The 20,167-nt window shown below is 34.8% G+C and overlaps 1 protein-coding gene across 5 annotated transcripts in view; it reads left to right on the forward strand.

Moving 5' to 3' along the window:
- The first annotated feature begins 1,749 nt into the window (after nucleotides 1-1,749).
- LOC128212404 (uncharacterized) overlaps nucleotides 1,750-20,167 on the forward strand; it is a 30,888-nt gene continuing 12,470 nt past the window's right edge. For 3 of the 5 annotated variants that reach the window (XM_052917853.1, XM_052917856.1, XM_052917857.1), the window contains exons 1-4: nucleotides 5,367-5,464; nucleotides 15,675-15,946; nucleotides 16,199-17,430; nucleotides 17,906-18,078. In XM_052917853.1, coding sequence (XP_052773813.1) covers nucleotides 15,752-15,946; nucleotides 16,199-17,430; nucleotides 17,906-18,078 — 1,600 coding nt within the window. In that variant the 5' untranslated portion in view covers nucleotides 5,367-5,464; nucleotides 15,675-15,751. Of the gene's footprint in view, nucleotides 1,844-5,366; nucleotides 5,465-8,882; nucleotides 8,939-15,674; nucleotides 15,947-16,198; nucleotides 17,431-17,905; nucleotides 18,079-20,167 lie in introns of those variants that run through there. The other 2 variants (XM_052917854.1, XM_052917855.1) reach the window with 2 other exon arrangements.

Below are 20,167 nucleotides of genomic sequence, written 5' to 3' on the forward strand. Positions count from 1 at the left end.
GAAGCTGTGAGTTCGCAAAGTAATTTGTGCAGTCTGTGCAGATAAATGTTGATTGATTTATGGGAGTGGACCACCGGGGCTTTTTTTGTATTTCTTCCTTGTATTAATCCTCAACATGGACCTTTGTATCAAACTATTCGAGTTGAAAATTGTGTGAACCTTCGATCCTAATTACACAAGAACGTGCCATTTTAAACTAACTACAACAAACTTATTGCGAGAAGTGGTGTCCAACCCCAATGCAGTTTTATTACAATTGCTTATAGTTATTCTTACTACTATTTAGTAGTTCTCTCAATCTAGTTTCGCCACAGTGGAGAACGTGACCACCAGAGATGTAATACAGTATACTGTTTTAATATCTACTTATTTCCCGACGATGATTTCAGCCCCGGTGTCACTTTCCCTATCCAAAGTGTGATTAAATCATATGCACCGGGCCGGGGTCGGTCATGCCCTTGGAGTCAGAGATTCTATATGAACTTACGCAACTAAAAAAGTAAAACAAAACTACAACATATATAACTTAACGAGTTCGGTTCTGGCGTAAGCAACACATCCAACAGCAAGTTTTCAATTCATACCTAAGGTTGAATCGGTCACAACTCGAGACTTCTTTTATGAGTATTATATGAGATAAAATATTATTATCTGAAACCTGGAGGTAATGAATGTGTTGAGCAAATCTACTAAGCTATTTAAACATATTCCCATGATCCGGTTGAGTCTGCATTGGAGTCATTTTCTATCTATGTATTTATATGATTTATCACCTTATTGTCTGAAACTACAGGACACATGTTTTAGTTATTTGGCATACACGTTTGATCAAATATTGCCCCTGCTGTCTGGAATGGCCCTTTCCGTAGACTTCGAATAAGAAGGCTGTTATACATATATATAGTACGTGTAAGATCCACCTACAGCGACATAGAAACTCAATGGCCGTCAAACTCAAGAAAAAATAAGCAAGAGTGATTAAACATGCTGTTGATACAGTTCGCAAGGATAGGTACACGATTCAGCAATATATAGACCAGTTATATCGTTGTAATTATCATTTTAATCATTAATAATTATTGTAGACGGTATACTGGTTTTCTCGTATACTCGGCGGTGTAACCTAGGAAACCGAAACTATGATAAAACTATGATTTCTAATAAGACCAGCCGTAAAAAACATACTTGTGGATCGCATAGCGATTTTAACGAAAGGTAACAATTTCACCAGTGAAAATCACACCACAGAGACTCTGACCCAAAATCTTTCAAATATGAAAACGAAATCAAAATTAAAAAAACAGTGTGATTACACAGACTTATGAATGTAACTATTTGAGATTCAATGTTCAACCTGAGCCACTCAGTGAGTCCTAAATCTAATATACGTCCCTGAAAAAAATGTATTAACTATGTACCGGAGTCAGGACTCACTAAACATTTGAACTTAATTGCATCAACACTCGCTCAAACATTAAGCAGTACGCAGCACTCACGGGGGAATGGGGCTTCTCACATTTAGCTGTTAACTTTTCTACTGTTAACTTCTACTTCTGATCGTCCAAACTGTTTACCGTCACGAATGATAACCTTTAATTGGCGTTGCTTTCCAAAGATTTCCTAATATTGCTCTTGAAAGCGTGACTGAGTCGCCGAACCGTTATTAAAAATAACCATTTTATTTTTGCCGTTTTGTCCTAATCGTAAACCTTACGGCAGAATGTTTCTGAATGAATCACGTGATAAAATGTTTACATGCGATCATGACTACAAATGGTTATAAGTATTTAATGAAATTTTGTGCTTAAAATAGGTGTGACCATAAGGAAACAAGCTAGTACTGGTAACTATAGATGCTAATTTATATAGACTTTTATTTATTTTGTTTTTTTAGTTGCATTTATTAATTATGATACTGTATCTCACTTTAAAACACAGTGCACTGGACATTGGTCCATTATTATTTTCATCACTTTTAATCACTTAATCATTAATATTTACTCCCTAAAATAACCGTTCGATTTTTTTTTTTTTTACAATTGTTACCATTAAAAATTAGACTTTGTTACTGCTGTGATGTCAACACTTCCCTTGCTGCTTCCTATCCACAAACATGTCCGGAGTTTTAGCTATAGAGTTATTGAAGGGTGCTAAGATAAGCTAAAATAAATTTTATTTTAAGTCGGCAAGTCAGAAATAACAATATAACATAAGCGACAAGCGCTTTTGAACCGACTATAACAATAGTATACATGATGAACCACAATATCATGGTAAAAAGGCTGTAAAATAATTTTGAGCATTGTTAAATAATCACATAGCAAAGCAAGTAAAAGAGGTTGAACCTGTGAAAGATCTGCTGCTCTAGACCAGAGGCCTAAGAGACACTTCAGATCTGAGATGACCTGAGCAGCAATTCCTTCACAGCAGCACATACAAGAGCACAATCAATAATAAAGCATGGTATGACAATGACGATAGCATATACAAAGAGAGTTTTATTAAAACAAGCTGCTGCATAGCAAGTACTTGTAAGCAAAATTAAGCAGTCAAAGCAAATCAAGTAATGTACAACTATACAAAAAGAACAGAGCATGCAGCTAGAACACTTGAACAAGCTAAGGCAAGCAGAAACACAAAACACAAAATAAACTCAAAAGACCCCTGTCCATCTATGTAAGCACCTTTCTGCTCTCATGGAGACCATCATGTGCACCCTTCAGTCATCGCTGAGACCAACATGTGCACCCTTTTGCCTTCATAGAATAAAATACTATGATAATTGAATATTTATTTTGTATTTAAAGGTACAAAGTCTAGATAGATTTGACTTATTTTTATTATTATATTTATTATTATGATTGACAATTATCAAAGGAAATATGTATATGATTTGTATACAAATAAATAATATTTGCAATATTTTGGGGCTTTTCCCATTGGGAAATTTGTGGCCATGCAGTGCACCAGTCAATTGTAACCAAGGCCCCCCAGGTCTGGGGGTATAACGGGGATAGCGAGGGAAATGGGTCGTGTTATTACCTTTCAGGTGGCCCCGTTGTGCTGGGTGAATGCGGTGGGGGTTTTTTCACTCCAAAAATATTGGGGAATGGGCCTTAAACCAAGGTATCCCGGGGTGTGGGGGCATTTGGCTTGGATTTTACCAGCAATTTGTATTCACAGGGTGGGGATTTTACCCGAGATTGCCTGGACCGAAAGTCAAAGTCCTGGCTATTCCCTGGGGATGGGAGGGGGGCATGGTTACAATTGATTGGTGCATAGCAATTAATTAAAATTGCATTGCTTGTACTCATCCATCAGATATGGTCATTTTAACGAATATGCAGTGGTTGTGTTTAACCATTTTTCTTTTTCTTATTTAAAATGTAACATTTTTTCGAACATTGTTTAATGTTTAGTACACAAGTGGAGCTTTCTCCTCATATATGGTGTTAGGGGTTGCAGGAAATATATTTAGTTGTGTCCGACCTTTATTATTTTCATGATCATAAGACCACAGAATCCAATTTCAGCTCAGATTCTTACTTGGAAATGCAGCCAAAGGATAAAAGCATTAACAGATTAAATCTAGTCAAAACCACGTTTGTGAACATTTATTGAAGCTTTTCAAACTGCATAAACGTAATTTAAAGCTGCACTTGCACAGGTTCATATTTTTTACAACTTTTTAATTTTTGTCTTCGAAGAGCCAATTTTTGCGAAGATGCATGCAAACCAGTTATATTTAAGTTGGAAAATTGATGTTTTATGCATTTTTCTTAAACCGTTAGTAATGCTTAAATCCATAAAACATTAATTTTCGAACGGAAATATGAAAATCTGTGATCTGATCTTTTGTCAGCAATCTTTTATCATTGGTTTGTAGATATTAAGGCAAAAAATTGCTCTTTCCAGGACAAAAAATCTTGTTTGTTAAAACGGTATATCTGTGAGAGTGCAGCTTTAAAATCACTCATTTTAATTTTGATACATATTATAAATGTTTTTCAAAATATCATTCATTCTTGAGAAACAAAATTGATGACAGTCATTTGTGCTGTGATTTCTGATGTCAGCATTTCTTAGGATTGGCATCTATAGTGATGTAGTGTTCCAATCACGCACTTAGATATGACATGTGAAATTTGAAGGCAATGTCAGAAGTATTGATGTATAGATGTGTATGATATTGGTGTTTCATCAATTACAAAACCATTACTATTATGTTTTAATAAAAAATCATCCAAAATTTGATACATTTCAATGAAAACTGCATTTTTATGCCAATATAATAATGAAACAGGTTTTATAGTAGTATATTACAAAGCATGAAAAGGATGACCTTAGATAGTGTAAAAAACTTGCAATACTTAGAGCTTAGTGCTGTCTTTCAAGTTTAACTGTTACATTGCAAAATTCCTTACTATATATATCTCAAAGAGTTTGAATTAAGTATAAATTTAATACGAGTATGTTTTCAACATTTGTTATTGTTTTTTTCTGATTGTATCTAGGTTTTGAAATTGAAACCTGACGATTTAAAACAAAACAAGCTGGGGCTGCACAAGTCTGAAATAACAAGAAAAAATAATTGATCATGGAAAGATTATAGACATACACATTTCAACCCAATTAAAATCTATTCAGATTCTGAGTCAAGTTTAAAACATTATTATTTACTAAATAATTCATTGTAAAAAGCTGATGTTCACTTGGATAAATTTGTTTTTGGAAAAATGGATATTTATTTTGGGAAAGAGATAGTACTTTAAAGTGAATAATAAAGGAGATCAGTGTATACAGAAAAACATTTGCTTTGATCATAAAATAATGCCATTTATCGGTAGTAATGCAGACATCACATTGTAGTACTGGCATGTTTTTGTTATCACAGGCTGGGTAAACAATACAGGGAAAACCTTATCAATAATGTATTTTCCAATCAGCAGTCATCCCTCATTAAATGTGCTATACCTTACAAGTGGTTTCAAGAAATATATTCCATGACTTTCATCTTGTAAGTTGTGATGCATTGAACATGTATGTTCCATTGTTACTACTAACAGTTATATATTTTATGATTATATAATATATAAAGTATGGTAATATGTGACTGCTTGCAAATATCTGCTTGTTTCATCAGTCAAAGAAAGCACAGTCACTTTGCAATTAGGCACCCTTTGGAAAAATGAGGTCTCATTATTCTGCCAAAACTTGAAGAGTCACAGCCAACATTTCAAACTGGTTTGACGTTGTATTTGAAGACATCATAAATTTTGGTATTCGCAGTTCTGTCTGTTGTTGGCTGTCACCAATGAGTGGCACTGACCCAAATTCCTTAAATTTCAGTTCCTGCAGCGCAGTCTGGCAGTTCAAATTCAGCAGTGTTGTCACATGACTATTACATCCATTACTGGCACTCTTAAAATATTTTGATGTTCCCGAAACATAATTCTTTCAGAAGGTAATCATGGATTTTGGGCGGACTGACCACTAATCAATGCTTTGAAACATTGAAATGCTAATAATTTCATTGGTAAAGATTAGTATTTAATACATATCACAATCAAAATGGTTAGAGGGCTTTTTTCGATATTTTGAACTTAGTTCAGCCAGGCTTAATACAAGACACAAGAATCTTTATTTATTGTCTGCCAGGTATATGATAACAAAAAAACTCAGTGCAAAGAGCTGACATATTTTGTTCCAATGTGATAAAATTTTCAAAGCCATTTACTATAGTAATGTTATGATTCTGGCGTGTTGCTCATCATTTGGCTCTTCAATAGCATCTACTTTTGATCAATATAAATTACAAATGTTGTTAATCTTGACCAATAAGGATTGTCTCACAGATATTGACTTTTGCGCTAGATACCTTTGGCTGTGGGGGTGGTTTAACACTTCTGATAATTATAAGGACCAATGTGAAGAAAATCATTAAAATAGCTCTTTCTCTACCACAATTATGTAGTTTACTAGTCAGAGGCATGAATTTTATGGGTTTTTTTATTATTCTATGTTGGATGTTGCTTGATGTTCTGAATAATATTTCTATGGCATTCTGCCGATCATGCTGTTATGTATTTGAGTAACCAACGCCCAATATTTTATTGATGGAAAGAATTCTTTGACCTAAATCAATGGAATATTAAAAATTATGTACATGTCTAAAAATTTCTTAATTTTGTTATAAAGATGGTGTTGATTATTATGACATCAGTTATCACAATTAGACTTTTGGATGAACAAGCCCGAATTCTTAAAATACTATTGCTTGGCATCAAATTTTTGAACAAGCCCTGCTATATAAAATTCAGAATTTGAGCAAGCCCGGAATACATTTTACCAGTGCATGCAGGGCTTGCGGACTTGTGTTTTAAAACTTCGACCACTGTGACATTCATAAATATCCTGCAAAAGATTTTATTGAATGCAGAGCATCATATAAAATATTTTTAATGATTCACTCTCTGTAAAAAATATTATGAAAAATTAAAAAAATAGTATACAGGAAGGTGTTGCTATGACCCAGTAGTATTCGTAATATGCTATAATTTTGTTGTCTGAAGTGTTGATGTTCTCGTAATGACAGACATGTTTTGTATTCCCTTGGAGAATGTTTTATTGGTTTCCATGGTAACTTTCTGCAAACATTGTCACATCTGCATCTTGGTGCTGAAGTTAGTAGATGTACAGACTAGACATCTTGTCTGCATAACATTTTCATTAGGCCAATGTAATAAATTGTTTGCATTATTTCAATGGCCTAATACAATCTCACTAAATTATCAAAGATTCAAGTTTTTGTACCCCTTGAATACAGTTGTAAAAACAAATTTGTAACATATGATTATGTTGCTCTTTTGTTTCTGATATTCATGCATCACTCAGTCTTAAAAAAAAATTGGTCAACTATAAATGCCTCATAAGGTAGAAATCCCATGTTTTCTGCACCTTTACTTTAAACTATTCACGATATCCTTCATTTCATTATTCATTTAACCTTTTCAGTAAATTAAAACAGTTGTATTAATTGTGCCCGTATTAATTGTGCCCCAACCGTACATCTTATTGGGGAGTAAGAGTGCATCTTTTAACATTGTTTCCCCAGTTACAATTTACAACCTGAAGAAGTGGCTTAATGATTACTTTACCCGGATGTAGCTTGATGTACGATGAAAGGATGTTTACTAGATTCCTGACACATTTCTGAGATAGCTGATTTCATCTTCCTGTGATAATGCGGCATAGAGTCAATCATACATCATCTATATTGCATGCTCTCAGATTTTCATTTCCTTTGGAATTGCTGGATTTGATTTTCTTAGTCAGAACTCAGACCTGTGAGATGTCTTAGTGCGAATTAGTCTGACACCAGGTTTTAGCCAGGTTTCATAGGCTGCTGCAGAAGAGCCTCCCGGGCAGGGTGCTAAAAAAAATAAGGGAGAAAATGGCACATTTTGCCCGGCTGTGAAAAACTAGGTTCAAAAATTAGGTTTCAACTGCCAGATATGTATACCGGTATTTATGGTACGGGTAATAATAATAAAAAAAAAAGTTTTAATCAAACTAAAGAAATATTTGATACTGTAATTTTATTTATTAAATTCTTTTAAGGTACGTTTATAGCTTAAATTGCCCAAAACCTGGATGTGGTCCAGGATGCACTATTTGTATTCAAGATTGAGAATGCTAGCTACTTCAGACTGATATTTTGTTTAAGACTGGGGAATGCACATAATTTAAAGTTGTTATTATTTTAATTCAGTTATCAAACGAAAAAAAATAATCATGAATAGCTGTGAGATTACACATTTTCTGCTGGACTAGAACTGTGGTTACTTCCAGTCAGATGCAACATGGATTACATCTGTGAAAAATTAACAGGAACTAACTTCAAAGTGAGTGAATTTTCTTAGGAGAAATGGGAGATACCTTTTTTATTGTTATAAATCAAATCAAATGTTTAGGGAAGTGTATAAACTGAAGGCAGAGGGTTGCATACATGGTGGTCTTGATGAGGGTGGAAGAGGGCTTCCAAAAAAGGGCATACTGGGGATAGCCGGAGAAATGGGCCACGGTTTTACCTTCCAGGTGGCCCTGCAGTGCCGTGAATGCGGTGGTTTTGTCTTCGCGCCAAAAATAGTGGGGAATGGGCCTTACCTAGGGTCCCTGGGGTGCGGGGGCATTTGGGAATTTACCCAGGCTAGCTGGACCGAAAATCAAAAAGTCCCCGCTATTCCCCGGACCTGGGGGGCAGTGGATACAATTGACTGGTGCATTAAGATTAATAAGGGTAAGAATTGTATTGGATATGGTCCCTTGTGGCATCTAAACATCATCTGGCCGTCTCTGTGATTTGCTTTCAAATCTGCTGAAATGCATCCTTTAGGACTCCCATTTTTACAACCATGGGCTTTGAGCTTATGTTTGAGGATCACAAGCATTAAAAAAATAAGTTTTGTGAACATATTAATGGGAAACAATGCATCCTTACAAATCATGATCGATGCACAATTGAATACCCTCATGAAACAGAAAGTCCGAAGTTTGTCTGAATTAAGCTGAATGAGTGCTTAAAATTCAGTCTTACAGCAAAATTCAGGTAACTGAATCATTGCTGAACAACCAAATCCTGTATCTGAATGAAGTCTGAATAAAAGCTGATCAATGCTGACAAGATTCAGACCTGTATCAGGTTCATATAATGGGACTCTGTATATGCCCAGCAACATGAATCACTGATGTTTCTTTAAAACAGTACATGATGCGTTGAGCAGAAAACAAACGGAATAAAGGTGTTGACTAATTGAATGCTTACATGTGATTAGCTATGATTTGTGTTTCTTTGTTACTGAGTCACACTTAGTTCAGTTGCTGTTTGAGATACACTTAGTTCTGAAGCTGTCTGTGATTCTCGTGCATTATATATCTGGTAATCAAAAGTGTTGGCTTGTAATGTTAGATGCTACCAGTCAAATGATACTAATTCATAGAAATGGATATAAATGGGATTTTACTTTAATTCTAAGGAGTTTTGAAAAGGTTAACTATAAGAGACTTTAAAGATTTTGGTATTTAATTATGGTTTAGAAAATTGAATTTCACTTTCTCTCATTGTTTTATTATCTGGTATTGTATATGCATGTATGTGCTTGTTCATTAAAATAGTTTTAACTTTAATACAAGAAATTATGACAGATTGTCCTTGAAAGTTTTTTGTGTCATGGCATGTTAATCTACTTTGAAATATTTTAATTCATCAATAGAGCTTTAAGGCTTTTTAACTTCCCCGAGTTCTTCATTGAAATAAAAGTACATTTTAGCAATTTGATTGCTAAACTGATTTAATGTTTTACATAGATTTATTTGCTCAGTTTTCATTTCTGATTTAGTCCAATCCTTTCTTGACATTTCGAATTTATTTCATTTTTACAAATAAAAAATGTTTGTTAAAAGGCTTTTTTTTAAGAAATGGCCTTGATTTAGATATTGTCTATTTGATTTTACAGTACATATTATATTGATTACCAAAAGGGCCAATTTTTATATCAAAAACCTTGCCAGGTTGATTTTTTTGGTAGTGTCTTATGGCTTGTAGATTTTGGTTCAATTTGAACCCTCTCCCCAAAAAATGTTTTAAAAAAACTCAAAATATCAAAGAAAACTGCATTTATATTGAAGCTTAACATGATGATGACACCAGTTAAAAAGTATATAGTGAGGAATAATATAGGTTTATATTTTTGAAACTGTACACTAATCAATTGCTCTTTTGTTTCTGATCATTTAATTCAAATGAGTTAAACATAATAATGCATAAAAAAGTATTATGGTATTATTTTTTTGCAGCAACAAATGCCAACATAAAATGTCTCATTAAAACTTAAAGGGGTTGAATGAAGTTTATCGGTACTTAATGCGTCTATTCTCTCAACATTTAATTGTGTTATTATACCCCCACAAACGAAGTTTGAGGGGGTATATAGGAGTGAGCTTGGCGGTCGGTCGGTCTGTCGGTCGTTCTGTCGGTTTTCATCAGGTTTCCGGATGAAAACTCATGAAAGGCTAGACAGATTTGAAAAAATTTTGGTACACAGGTGTAACATCAGAAGATACAGGTCAAGTTCGATATTGGGGCTGGTGGGGCCAAAGTCAAGGTCACTGTTACTAAAAATAGAAAAACGGTTTCCGGACGATAACTCATGAAAGGTTAGACAGATTTGAACAATTTTTGGTACACAGGTGTAACATCAGAAGATACAGGTCAAGTTCGATATTGGGGCTGGTGGGGCCATGGTCAAGGTCACTGTTACTAAAAATAGAAAAACAGTTTCCGGACAATAACTCAAGAAAGGCTAGTTTTTCTTGTCAGCAGTGTAACTTCTAAATTACTCAACAGATTTAAATAAAACAATACATGCATGATAAAAGAAGATGAAGTGTGCAGTAACCTTGGAGTTATGGCCTCTTTTCAAAGGAATGGTTTGCCATTCCTGTGTCCAGGCTGCATTTGGGGGTATTCGTCACTCCTATGACAGCTCTAGTTTTTGCCTGGAAGGTAGGTGATTTGAAATTGGAACCGGACACTAAATGAATTTGGTATGGCCTATCCATTTTAGAGTTAGTGAATCTGAGCACCACTTACGAATTCCGTCTATATACTTTCTGATCTTGATTAAATGTACTCAGATCTAAAAACACATTTTGATTCTTAACTGGTTTCAATTGGTCCAAGTTTACTTAAATTCCATCAATTTTTTTATTTACCTTTTCAAAAGATTAGCCCAGATACAAAGTGGTCCTAATGCATTTATTTCGTGTTTAGCATTTAAAGTATTAAATGAATGCGGTTCATTAAAATATTATAGGAAAAGGAATGTGAAAGGCATCAAGAAGTGTATGAGAAAATACAGAAAGATCAAGATGTCAATTGAATATTAAGTGAGATTGAAAGTTTTACTTACAAAATCAGAATTTAGAAACATTGCTTAAACTGAACTTTATTAGTTTTTTAAAGGGGCTGTATTCCGTATGATAAAATAGCGGAATTTTTTTTTTGTCGAAAACAGACGTAAACTTAGCATCGATGTGTACAATGCATTGAAACTTACTAACTGAAGTACCACATAGTTTACAATTTAAGTTTAGCAGTTATTCCGTATTTTTCCATTAAAAAAGATTACTGGGTATGTCTACCAGCATACATGTGATAATTTCTTGGGTCGATTCCGGGACACTCGTCGTTATGTCAACGCACACTAGGGGGGTCCGGGGGCATGCCCCCCCGGAATTTTTTTTAAATGGGGAACGTCTGTGGTGCATTCTAGAGCATATCTGGGACTATTTTAGTCGTTTTTAACGTCGGGAAAATGTACCTATTTTGACTGCCAAGACGTATTTTTTACTTGACATGGTTGTTGTTTTTCTGCATTTTCTTGAAAAAATAAAACCACCAGATATTTTCCCAGGCTTTAAATGAAGTGCTAACCAGGAGGATATGCAGTCTACTTTCGGTTTCATCAAAACAGGAAATAAACAACTATACGGGCACCTGTTTTCCCGCGCTTTTGAGAACATGCGTTATAAAATATTTATTTTTTCATCACATTTAAAACGTTTGCAATTTATGACACACAATATTTTCCAGACGATAAAAAAGATTTTCCAGTCGATGAGCTTTTTTTCCGTTTGGAGATGCATATAATTTTGATAGAGACATGTCAACAATCGGCTGTATAAAGCGATCACGTGACTTACCATGGTCACGTGATTAAAGCATTCTATATAACCACCTGTAAACCCCATATCGTCAGTTTTATTTCGGCGTAAAAATACACACGATAGTTCGGAAAAAAATGTCAAAACACTAAAATTCCTTATGGACGCGTAAGTTGTTTAAAGTTGTTTAAAGTATAACGATGTATCGACTTTGAAATTTGAAAGGAATATGGGATGTTTTCCGTGTTTTAATTTTGTTTTTTTACTCATTTTGTCACTTTCTTTGAACTTACCTTCATGCTCGTTTGTCGGTAAAATGTGTGAAAAATATCAATTCATCAATTTAAAGCTATCACTCATAAGACCAAACAAATCCATATGAAAACAATGAATTTGTATACAAGAACCCTCCCCCACTCGTTAAGCACAACAATAGGCCGATAGATCAATTATCGGGTGATTGACGATGACCTCGACGACACACGTACCAATTAACGGATTAGTGTCAACATGTCCTGTGTTTTACGACCAGTGTCCCGGACAGGCAAAATAGCTGACTTACATTGGTAAAATAGGATAATCGATTCCGATTCCGAGATTTTTTTTTTCGTTTTATTTTTTATGACTTTCCGGGATAAACATGCACCCTCCGTGACTCCGTGACAGAGATACGATTTCCGGGACAATCCCGGACGTCCGGGACGTTATCACATGTATGTCTACCAGGTAGAATTCATTCCTTATGCGTGATTGGATAGTCTGTGTTATCACGTGATATTACCAAGGTAGGTGTATAGCTTAATTATGTCACCCAATTAGAGTAGGCCTTCATAGCTTAGTGGATACGACGCTGGACTGCAATTTTGGCAACACTGGTTTGAACCCAGTCTCCGACACAATTTTATTTTACATTTTGGTACTTTTTTTACAATTATGATTTCAAAGCGTAACACATTCTATTAGATAATTGTCCTGAGATTCGTTACAGAAAAAAACTTTTTTTGGTGCCAATCTGGTGTACAGTCCTTTTAAGTTGTCAAATAGATATGGGTTTTTTAAAAATAAAAATTTGACCCTAAGTTTTTAAGCTAAAACCCGAATCAGAGAAACAAAAAAATATATTATGTATACTTGAATAACCAAAATTATATATCACAATAATATATTACACTTCACTTTTGATAATGTGAAATTTAGTGATCGTGCATTTCATATTATAAGAATATGATGAAAAAAAAAAAAAAGAGACTTTTGAAATAAATCAGCAGAAGTCTTATGTTTTTCTTTTAACGGCATCTCATGTAAACAAATCAGCAATTCCTGGCTAACAGATCCCCACACACCATCTTGTTTATCATGTTTTGCCAAAAAATATGTTGGAGACTAATCTAAGAAAATCAAAAACATATTCAGCCAAGGTAATATATGATAACTGTGATATGAAAACATGATGAGAGATACAGTTTGTGTGGTGCACATTGATTATACTATATATTATTGACTTGTACCATGTTTTTGTCTATACATCAATTCCCATATCAGAAGACTATCAATTAAGTAGACAGCTTAATCATGTAATGACTATGGCAGAAAGGTGCTACCAAAAAAGACAGGGTGCAGCTTGGTGTAAGAACCCTTCAATTACTCTCTAGCTAAAACCCTTAGATACATGTGCCCATGCTGGTCTCAATGAGGGGAGAAGGGTGCTACCTAAAAAGATCAGGCCCTTCCATATCTCTTTTGGTAAAAAAACCCCTATAATATGGGTATTTTCTTAAGCACTCAACAACAATATAATGCTGAAATTTGTTTTTAACCAGGTTTTCACATAGTGAAACCTGGTTATTAGAACAACGAAAGTCGTTGTTCGGGCGGGCGGACAGGCGGCGTCAAACTCACCTATGAAACTGAATTACTTTAGTAAGGGTTGACATATATTGACCAAACTTGGTCTATAGAAAGAGTTAATGGGTACCTTTCATGGGATTGCGTTTGGGGTCCCTAGGGTCAAGGTCACTGTTACTAAAAAAAGAAAAACGGTTGAAACTGAATAACTTAAGTTAGGGATGACATATCTTGACTAAACTTGGTCTATAGGAAGAGTTTATGGGTACCTTTCATGGGATTGCGTTTGGGGTCCCTAGGGTCAAGGTCAAGGTCACTGTTACTAAAAATAGAAAAACGGTTGAAACTGAATAACTTTAGTTAGGGATCACAAATCTTGACCAAACTTGGTCTATAGAAAGAGTTTATGGGTACCTTTCATGGGATTGCGTTTGGGGTCCTTAGGGTCAAAGTCAAGGTCACTGTTACTAAAAATAGAAAAACAGTTGAAACTGAATAACTTTAGTTAGGGTCGACATATCTTGACCAAACTTGGTCTATAGGAAGAGTTTATGGATACCTTTCATGGGATTGCATTTGGGTTCCCTAGGGTCAAGGTCACTGTTACTAAAAATAGAAAAACAGACACAGGCTGAAGTTCTTCTGTCAATCATAAAAAACCTGGTTTCGTCGCATTGCAGTGTTTCTTGTTACTCATTGAATTTGAGTGCTAGGTATATTATCAGTGATTTGGTCAGACACTGCAAGCAAACATTTATTTTAAAAACGGCCTTATCATGAGTAATACTGAATAATAATAAACATTAATTTATAATTCGACATGTTTTTTAATGTTTGAATGGTACTTGATAAGTGATTAATATACAAACATATACTTAAGACTAGACTGATGGTGTTATTTCCTTGATTTATGCTACTGAAATAAATTTGACCAGTGGCATGCCACTACTGATTATTGGTTACCAGTAGAATTTGTTACCAGAGTAATAATGTTAACCACTGAAATGCAGTTGTATTCCACTGGTATTATGTGGTATTCCACTGGTATTCCACTGACATTTTTACTTGGGTAAGTTTTGATAATGGGTAAAGTTGTTTTTAACTAATGGCTTTTGGCATGAACCAAGAAACATATAAAAAAAAGTATATGCATTTAAAAATGGCTAAGTCAAAGAAAAAAACAATCAAAAGCCTTTTCGTTCCCCACGGATCTTCTATCAAGTTCCTGCAGTTAGCTGTAATTAAGTCTGAAAATGTAAAACAACTCTAGGAGGTGATGATTTGGTGGCCTGGTGTGAGATAGGTCTGGGAAATTAATGGATTCTTCCTGTTACAAAATGTTTATGATCATATTTCAGTCTGATCAATATTTACTTTGAAACATTTATCTAGAGATAGGCTTTGTTTACATATCGGTCAAATTGTATTAGATAGATGGTCAGTTATTCTGTCGGAATTTTATTCCAAATAATGGTTTACATTTTGGTCAATTTGTATTTGAAGGATGGACAGTTATTTTATGCGGATTTACTTAAATCACAAGAATGATACATTGAGTGTGCAATGACATTGATGTTTAAGTTTTGAATTAGAGTGAGTTTAGTAATATTTAAGTTATGAATACCGGTATATGGATTTTGGACTCATGGATTATACTGGTTGTGTACTGAATATTAATTAAAGTCATCAATGTGAAGTTCACTTAATTTTTGTATATTTGTAATTCTGATCTTCTATAGAAAAGGTTTTGTGAAATCGGTCATCGGAAGTTGTTATATACCTAAAGGGATATTTTTCTCTGTTTGAAGTGGATGATGGTAAAATAGGTTATATTAATTATTAATATTTGATGAGAAAAGACTTGATGCTTGAAATAGAAGAATTTAACATGAACAATGCAAGGAAGTGAAAGAGAAAAAGGTTTTAAGTGGTGTTTAAAAAAGTGGCAAATAGAACCTTCTTGCTTTCATCCATTGTTGATGGTTCTTCAAAGTTAATATATTAATGGGTTATTGTAGTCATTAACTTAAGTATTTGTTTTCAATGTAAACCATCATACAGCTTGTCGTTAATGTATTTTCAATGATTTGTTTTCTCTTTTACAGACACTGAAAGCATGAATCGATTTCTGAAAAGGGTTATAACTCTGAAGAGCAGGTAGGGACAACTCCGTCAGCAGCATATGGATTTGTCTTCGTTACCACCCCTGCAGGGCCAGTTATCGTTTGCCAATAGTTCAGTGGAGTTTAGCGATGGATTTGGAGTCGGAGGGTTCATATCTGAGCGTGAACATGTGAACGAAAGTGGTACAGAAACTAGAGCTTTCAACGTGAATGATGGAGAGGAAGCGGTGAAGTGTCTACGTCGAGCTTTCCAGGTAATATTTACAAAGCGTGTCATTATAGTTCACGATAATTTACTTTAAAATACAATGTAGCTCATGATATGCTGAAAATTCCTCTCAAATCTGTTCTGTGCATAGAAACTTGTGAGAACAGCCCACTACAGGAGTCCATTGTGAGAGCTTAAGAGAAAGTTTCCCTAGTGGGGTATGACCACAGTCTCCTGAATGAGAGGCAGGTACATATATATATAAAATACTTGACCACTCTCAACATTTATGTTTCAGATTTTGCGCCCTGGTGACCATGTCAGCAGAAAACCATCGGAGAATGGTGGCAGCAGTTTCGTCCACTGTAGGCACTCCGCTCAGTTGGGGCGGCCATACATCAGTCTCCGACACCACCTTGAGGAGCGGGCAAGAGTGGAACTCCTTCGTGACTGTTTGTATCGACTCAAAACTAGTGCCTCGTTTGTACGTGATCTTCAAATACTTGTGGCTGATGAATATAAAGAGATTTACAAAATAACGCATGATTGTGTTGACGAAATTCCTGTAAGTAAGATATTTTGCCTCAATGCCTTGTGTGAGGATTTAAGAACGTTGGTTGGGCATTGGAAGTGTATCAAACAGAAACTGCACACAAATCGCTGGCTTCAACCTGTGCTTGGTTCTATGGTCTTTCAGTTGGATCGTATTCGTGTGAATTTACTGAAGTTACAAGAAAAAGCCATTTGGTGGCTTGAAAAGTTTGTGATAGTTGGCCTGCAGGTTTTCGCTCATGGAAATGTGGATGCCGTGACCCATGAAATGATTTGGAATATAACTCGCGGATTAGAGGATTTTAATAACATCGTAAATGGCATTCAGACACCGTCACCTACCTCAAGACATGGTTTACAATCAACAAATGTGCTCAGACTTTATTCTCTTAGTGCCGAATCTTCTAACTCATTTGCATGCTTAGGGGAGCATGTGAAAGCTTTGCCATTTACCAGGGTGCTCAGTATTCTTGCTAATGAACGATCAAAATATGCCGCTCTCGAGACTCACAGATTTTTCACAAATAATGGAGAGTTTGTGAAATTATTGTACTCAGGAAGACTTCCGAATTATATATGGACGGAAGAGTCTAGTCACACAAATGATAAGATTGAAAAGGAGACCTCAGATTATCACACGGCGACGGGCAGTATGACATCACTAAGTGCAGCTATACTGAAGGTCGGGAGCATTCGTGCCCCTGATCTTACAGACTCCGATTCACCATTGGTGGAGTTGGGTCGGAGAGAACATAATTTTGCGGAGAATTTTCTCTATGTTGTTTGTAGCTCAACAAATTTGCTCCAGAAAAAAGATAATCAGCGTTCGCGACGAGCGGTTAAGTTAACTCAAAGTTTCTCAAGTGCCAAACCACCGAAAGGGGATACTCCAGTCTTGTCCCGCAGCGATTCTCTCCGGAAGTCTGTATCCTGGGGTGATTCTGCTGATAGTTCAATAAAGTCTCAACTTGTCTCAAGGTAGAATATTCAATTGTAATTTTATTTATATAGTATGATCATGGCCCTGGTTTCATCATGTTTTCTAAGTGATGGAATTTGAAATTTTACTATATCTTGGAAACCATTTAAGATATTCAAGAGTAAACACACTCAATTTTAGAAAGCACCATCACTCTATGGGTTTTTTTCTTGGCATCCAAAGGGCCAAATTTTCGGACCCATTCCAAATGGCAAAAAAACATCATCCAAAATTTTAATCTTGACACGTTACCATTATCCTTCAAAACAAGGATTGATTTAGCAATAGTTTTCCCCAATTTAAATTTTAGGGTCCAAGTCTAGAAAATGCCTCGTCTAACTAATGAATCTGTGGTGTTATACCGCTTCCAAAGGATCAAATTCTACAATCGCTTTTTGAATGGAACCATTTGATAGTAGTTTCTGATTGTTTTTAGATGTTCTAGATAGACATAACTTGAATATTCTCTTCTAGGTATATGGACCTATACTGGAGTCACTTTGGTGCCAATCTTCACACAATGTTTTATGAACCATGCTGGATCCGCAAGCAGTCTCTTTACTACTCCGACATCGGCAGTGTAATACCGCTCAACACAACCATCATCGCCGTTGTCAAACACATGATGCAGCATGTTTGCCTCAAAGGTACCACAACCTTGTAAAACTATGCCCCTCTTTTTTTTAATGTAATTGTATTAGGTATTATTAACTATAGATTTGTTAAAAAACAATATTAGCATATATATCTGTTTATTTAGCACCTTGTGACAAGCATTTCAAGGCAGTGTCATAGTTTGGGGTTTTAGCTTAAAGGCGCATAATATACCAGGTAGGTTGATACAAATTTGTTTTGTTTTTTAGTTTTAATGCATTATTCTGTTTAAATCATTCAACTTTCATGATCAAAAAGTAAAAAAATGCATATGATTTAGGTACAGATAAAAAGAATTAGCGATATTTTAGCACCTTTTTAACAGGAGAATTTGTGGCCTTGTTGCTAGTAATTATAAAAACAAACATTTATAATGGCTTACATTTTTTATCAGTACCTAAATCATATGCTTTTTTGTTTGCTTTCGTCACTAATGTCAAATGGGTTAATATATGATAATGCATTAAAATATTAAACCCATCAACCTATATAATGGGCGCCTTAAAGAGTTATATGGTAAGGGTGTTGCACCCTGCACTTTTTCAGTAGCACCCCTCTCTGTAATAAACCCTTTAGGACACCAGCATAGATAGCATTGAATGCTTAAGATATAGGTATTTAGGTATTTTCTTTGCTTTTTTATGATCATATAACTTATGACATCATTGAAATGTTGTCCTAACCCTGTATGCACTGACTTTTTATTTGAACCTGACAGAAAGGAATTCTTTTGAAGTTTGAAAAACTATCAAACAAATTTATCAGTGAAAAAAAAGAAAATATTTCATTGATTCAAACAGTTTAATTTTTTCCACTTTTCACTGATAAATGTCTTTAAATCTAGGGAGAGTACAAAATGGATTAAGTCTCTTCATCATAGCAGAAATAGAAAAAAAGAGGATTGGTATGCGCTTGAAATCCATTAACTTTCATTGAAGAAACTGCCATTAAATGACATCAAAAATATCTATACACACTTTCCTCTACCTCAAAGTAATCATCAAAACTAGAATTCAGGGTTCAATCAATTGGAATTTTCAAATGACTGACTTTACGATGATGAGTTTATTAGGGCTCTTTAATATTGGATAAAGTTCCCTGCCACAATGTAAAATGAAGATATATACATAAACAGCATATTGATTTTGCTTGGCTTTTATACAAACATTGGCTGTTAAAGGTCTTATTGCAATTAGTTACCATACTGCATGTAGTGGGGGCGGATCAAGGATTTGACTTAAGAGGGAGTGTAACTTAGGAGCGTAACCTTTTGACTTGGGCCTCTTCCTAAGAACCGAAATTTATTTACCTTAATGTGTTGGGAGAGAGATTTGGCAGTATTTGCCTACAGAATTTTTTTACAATGTCTATTGATCAAAATGGTGCATTATGGGTATATTTTATTACTTTTCTCCTGTATTGAAATAAAAAGTAAAATGGACAATTTTGAGGAGGGGGGGGGGGGGCTCCGGGTGAGCTCTCATTCCAATATGTATAAGAATATTAAGTAGTTTTGGTAAAAAAAATAAAGGTATTGTTTTAGAGCAAAAATATGTAATTACTAATAGGAATTAGTGTATTCAACCTTTTTTTGCATCTTAACTGACCTTTTATGGGAATTTTCAAATGTCTGAACTTGAAGATGACCATTGGGGTCTTCAGTATTAGATAAAATTCCTGCTATTTTTAAAAGACGATGTACAGTGTATACATAACAGTCTATTGATTTTGCTCAGCTTGAATACAAATATTGGCTGTTATGGGTCTCATTACAATTAGCTACTAGTACTTCATTTTAATGAGGGGAATTGATAGCTTGGGTCACGAAAATATGTGCTTCTTAAGTACATGTACATGTAGGTGTTAATAAGTCAGGTTCTAAAATGTAGTTTACTTAAAGTCTTCCATACGTGAAAGTCAATTTTAAAAGACTAATTTTGTTATAACTTTAATATGTTTGAAATCAAACCTTGAATTTTTAGTCTTTCCTTTAATTCTAAGGACTTGACTAGAAGATAGCCATATACACAAGTTGTAATTCTCGAAAGAATAAAATGACTATGTTAAAAAACATATGTTCTC

Source organism: Mya arenaria, chromosome 12 (genome assembly GCF_026914265.1).
Source record: "Mya arenaria isolate MELC-2E11 chromosome 12, ASM2691426v1".
Classification (NCBI taxonomy): Eukaryota; Metazoa; Mollusca; class Bivalvia; order Myida; family Myidae; genus Mya; species Mya arenaria.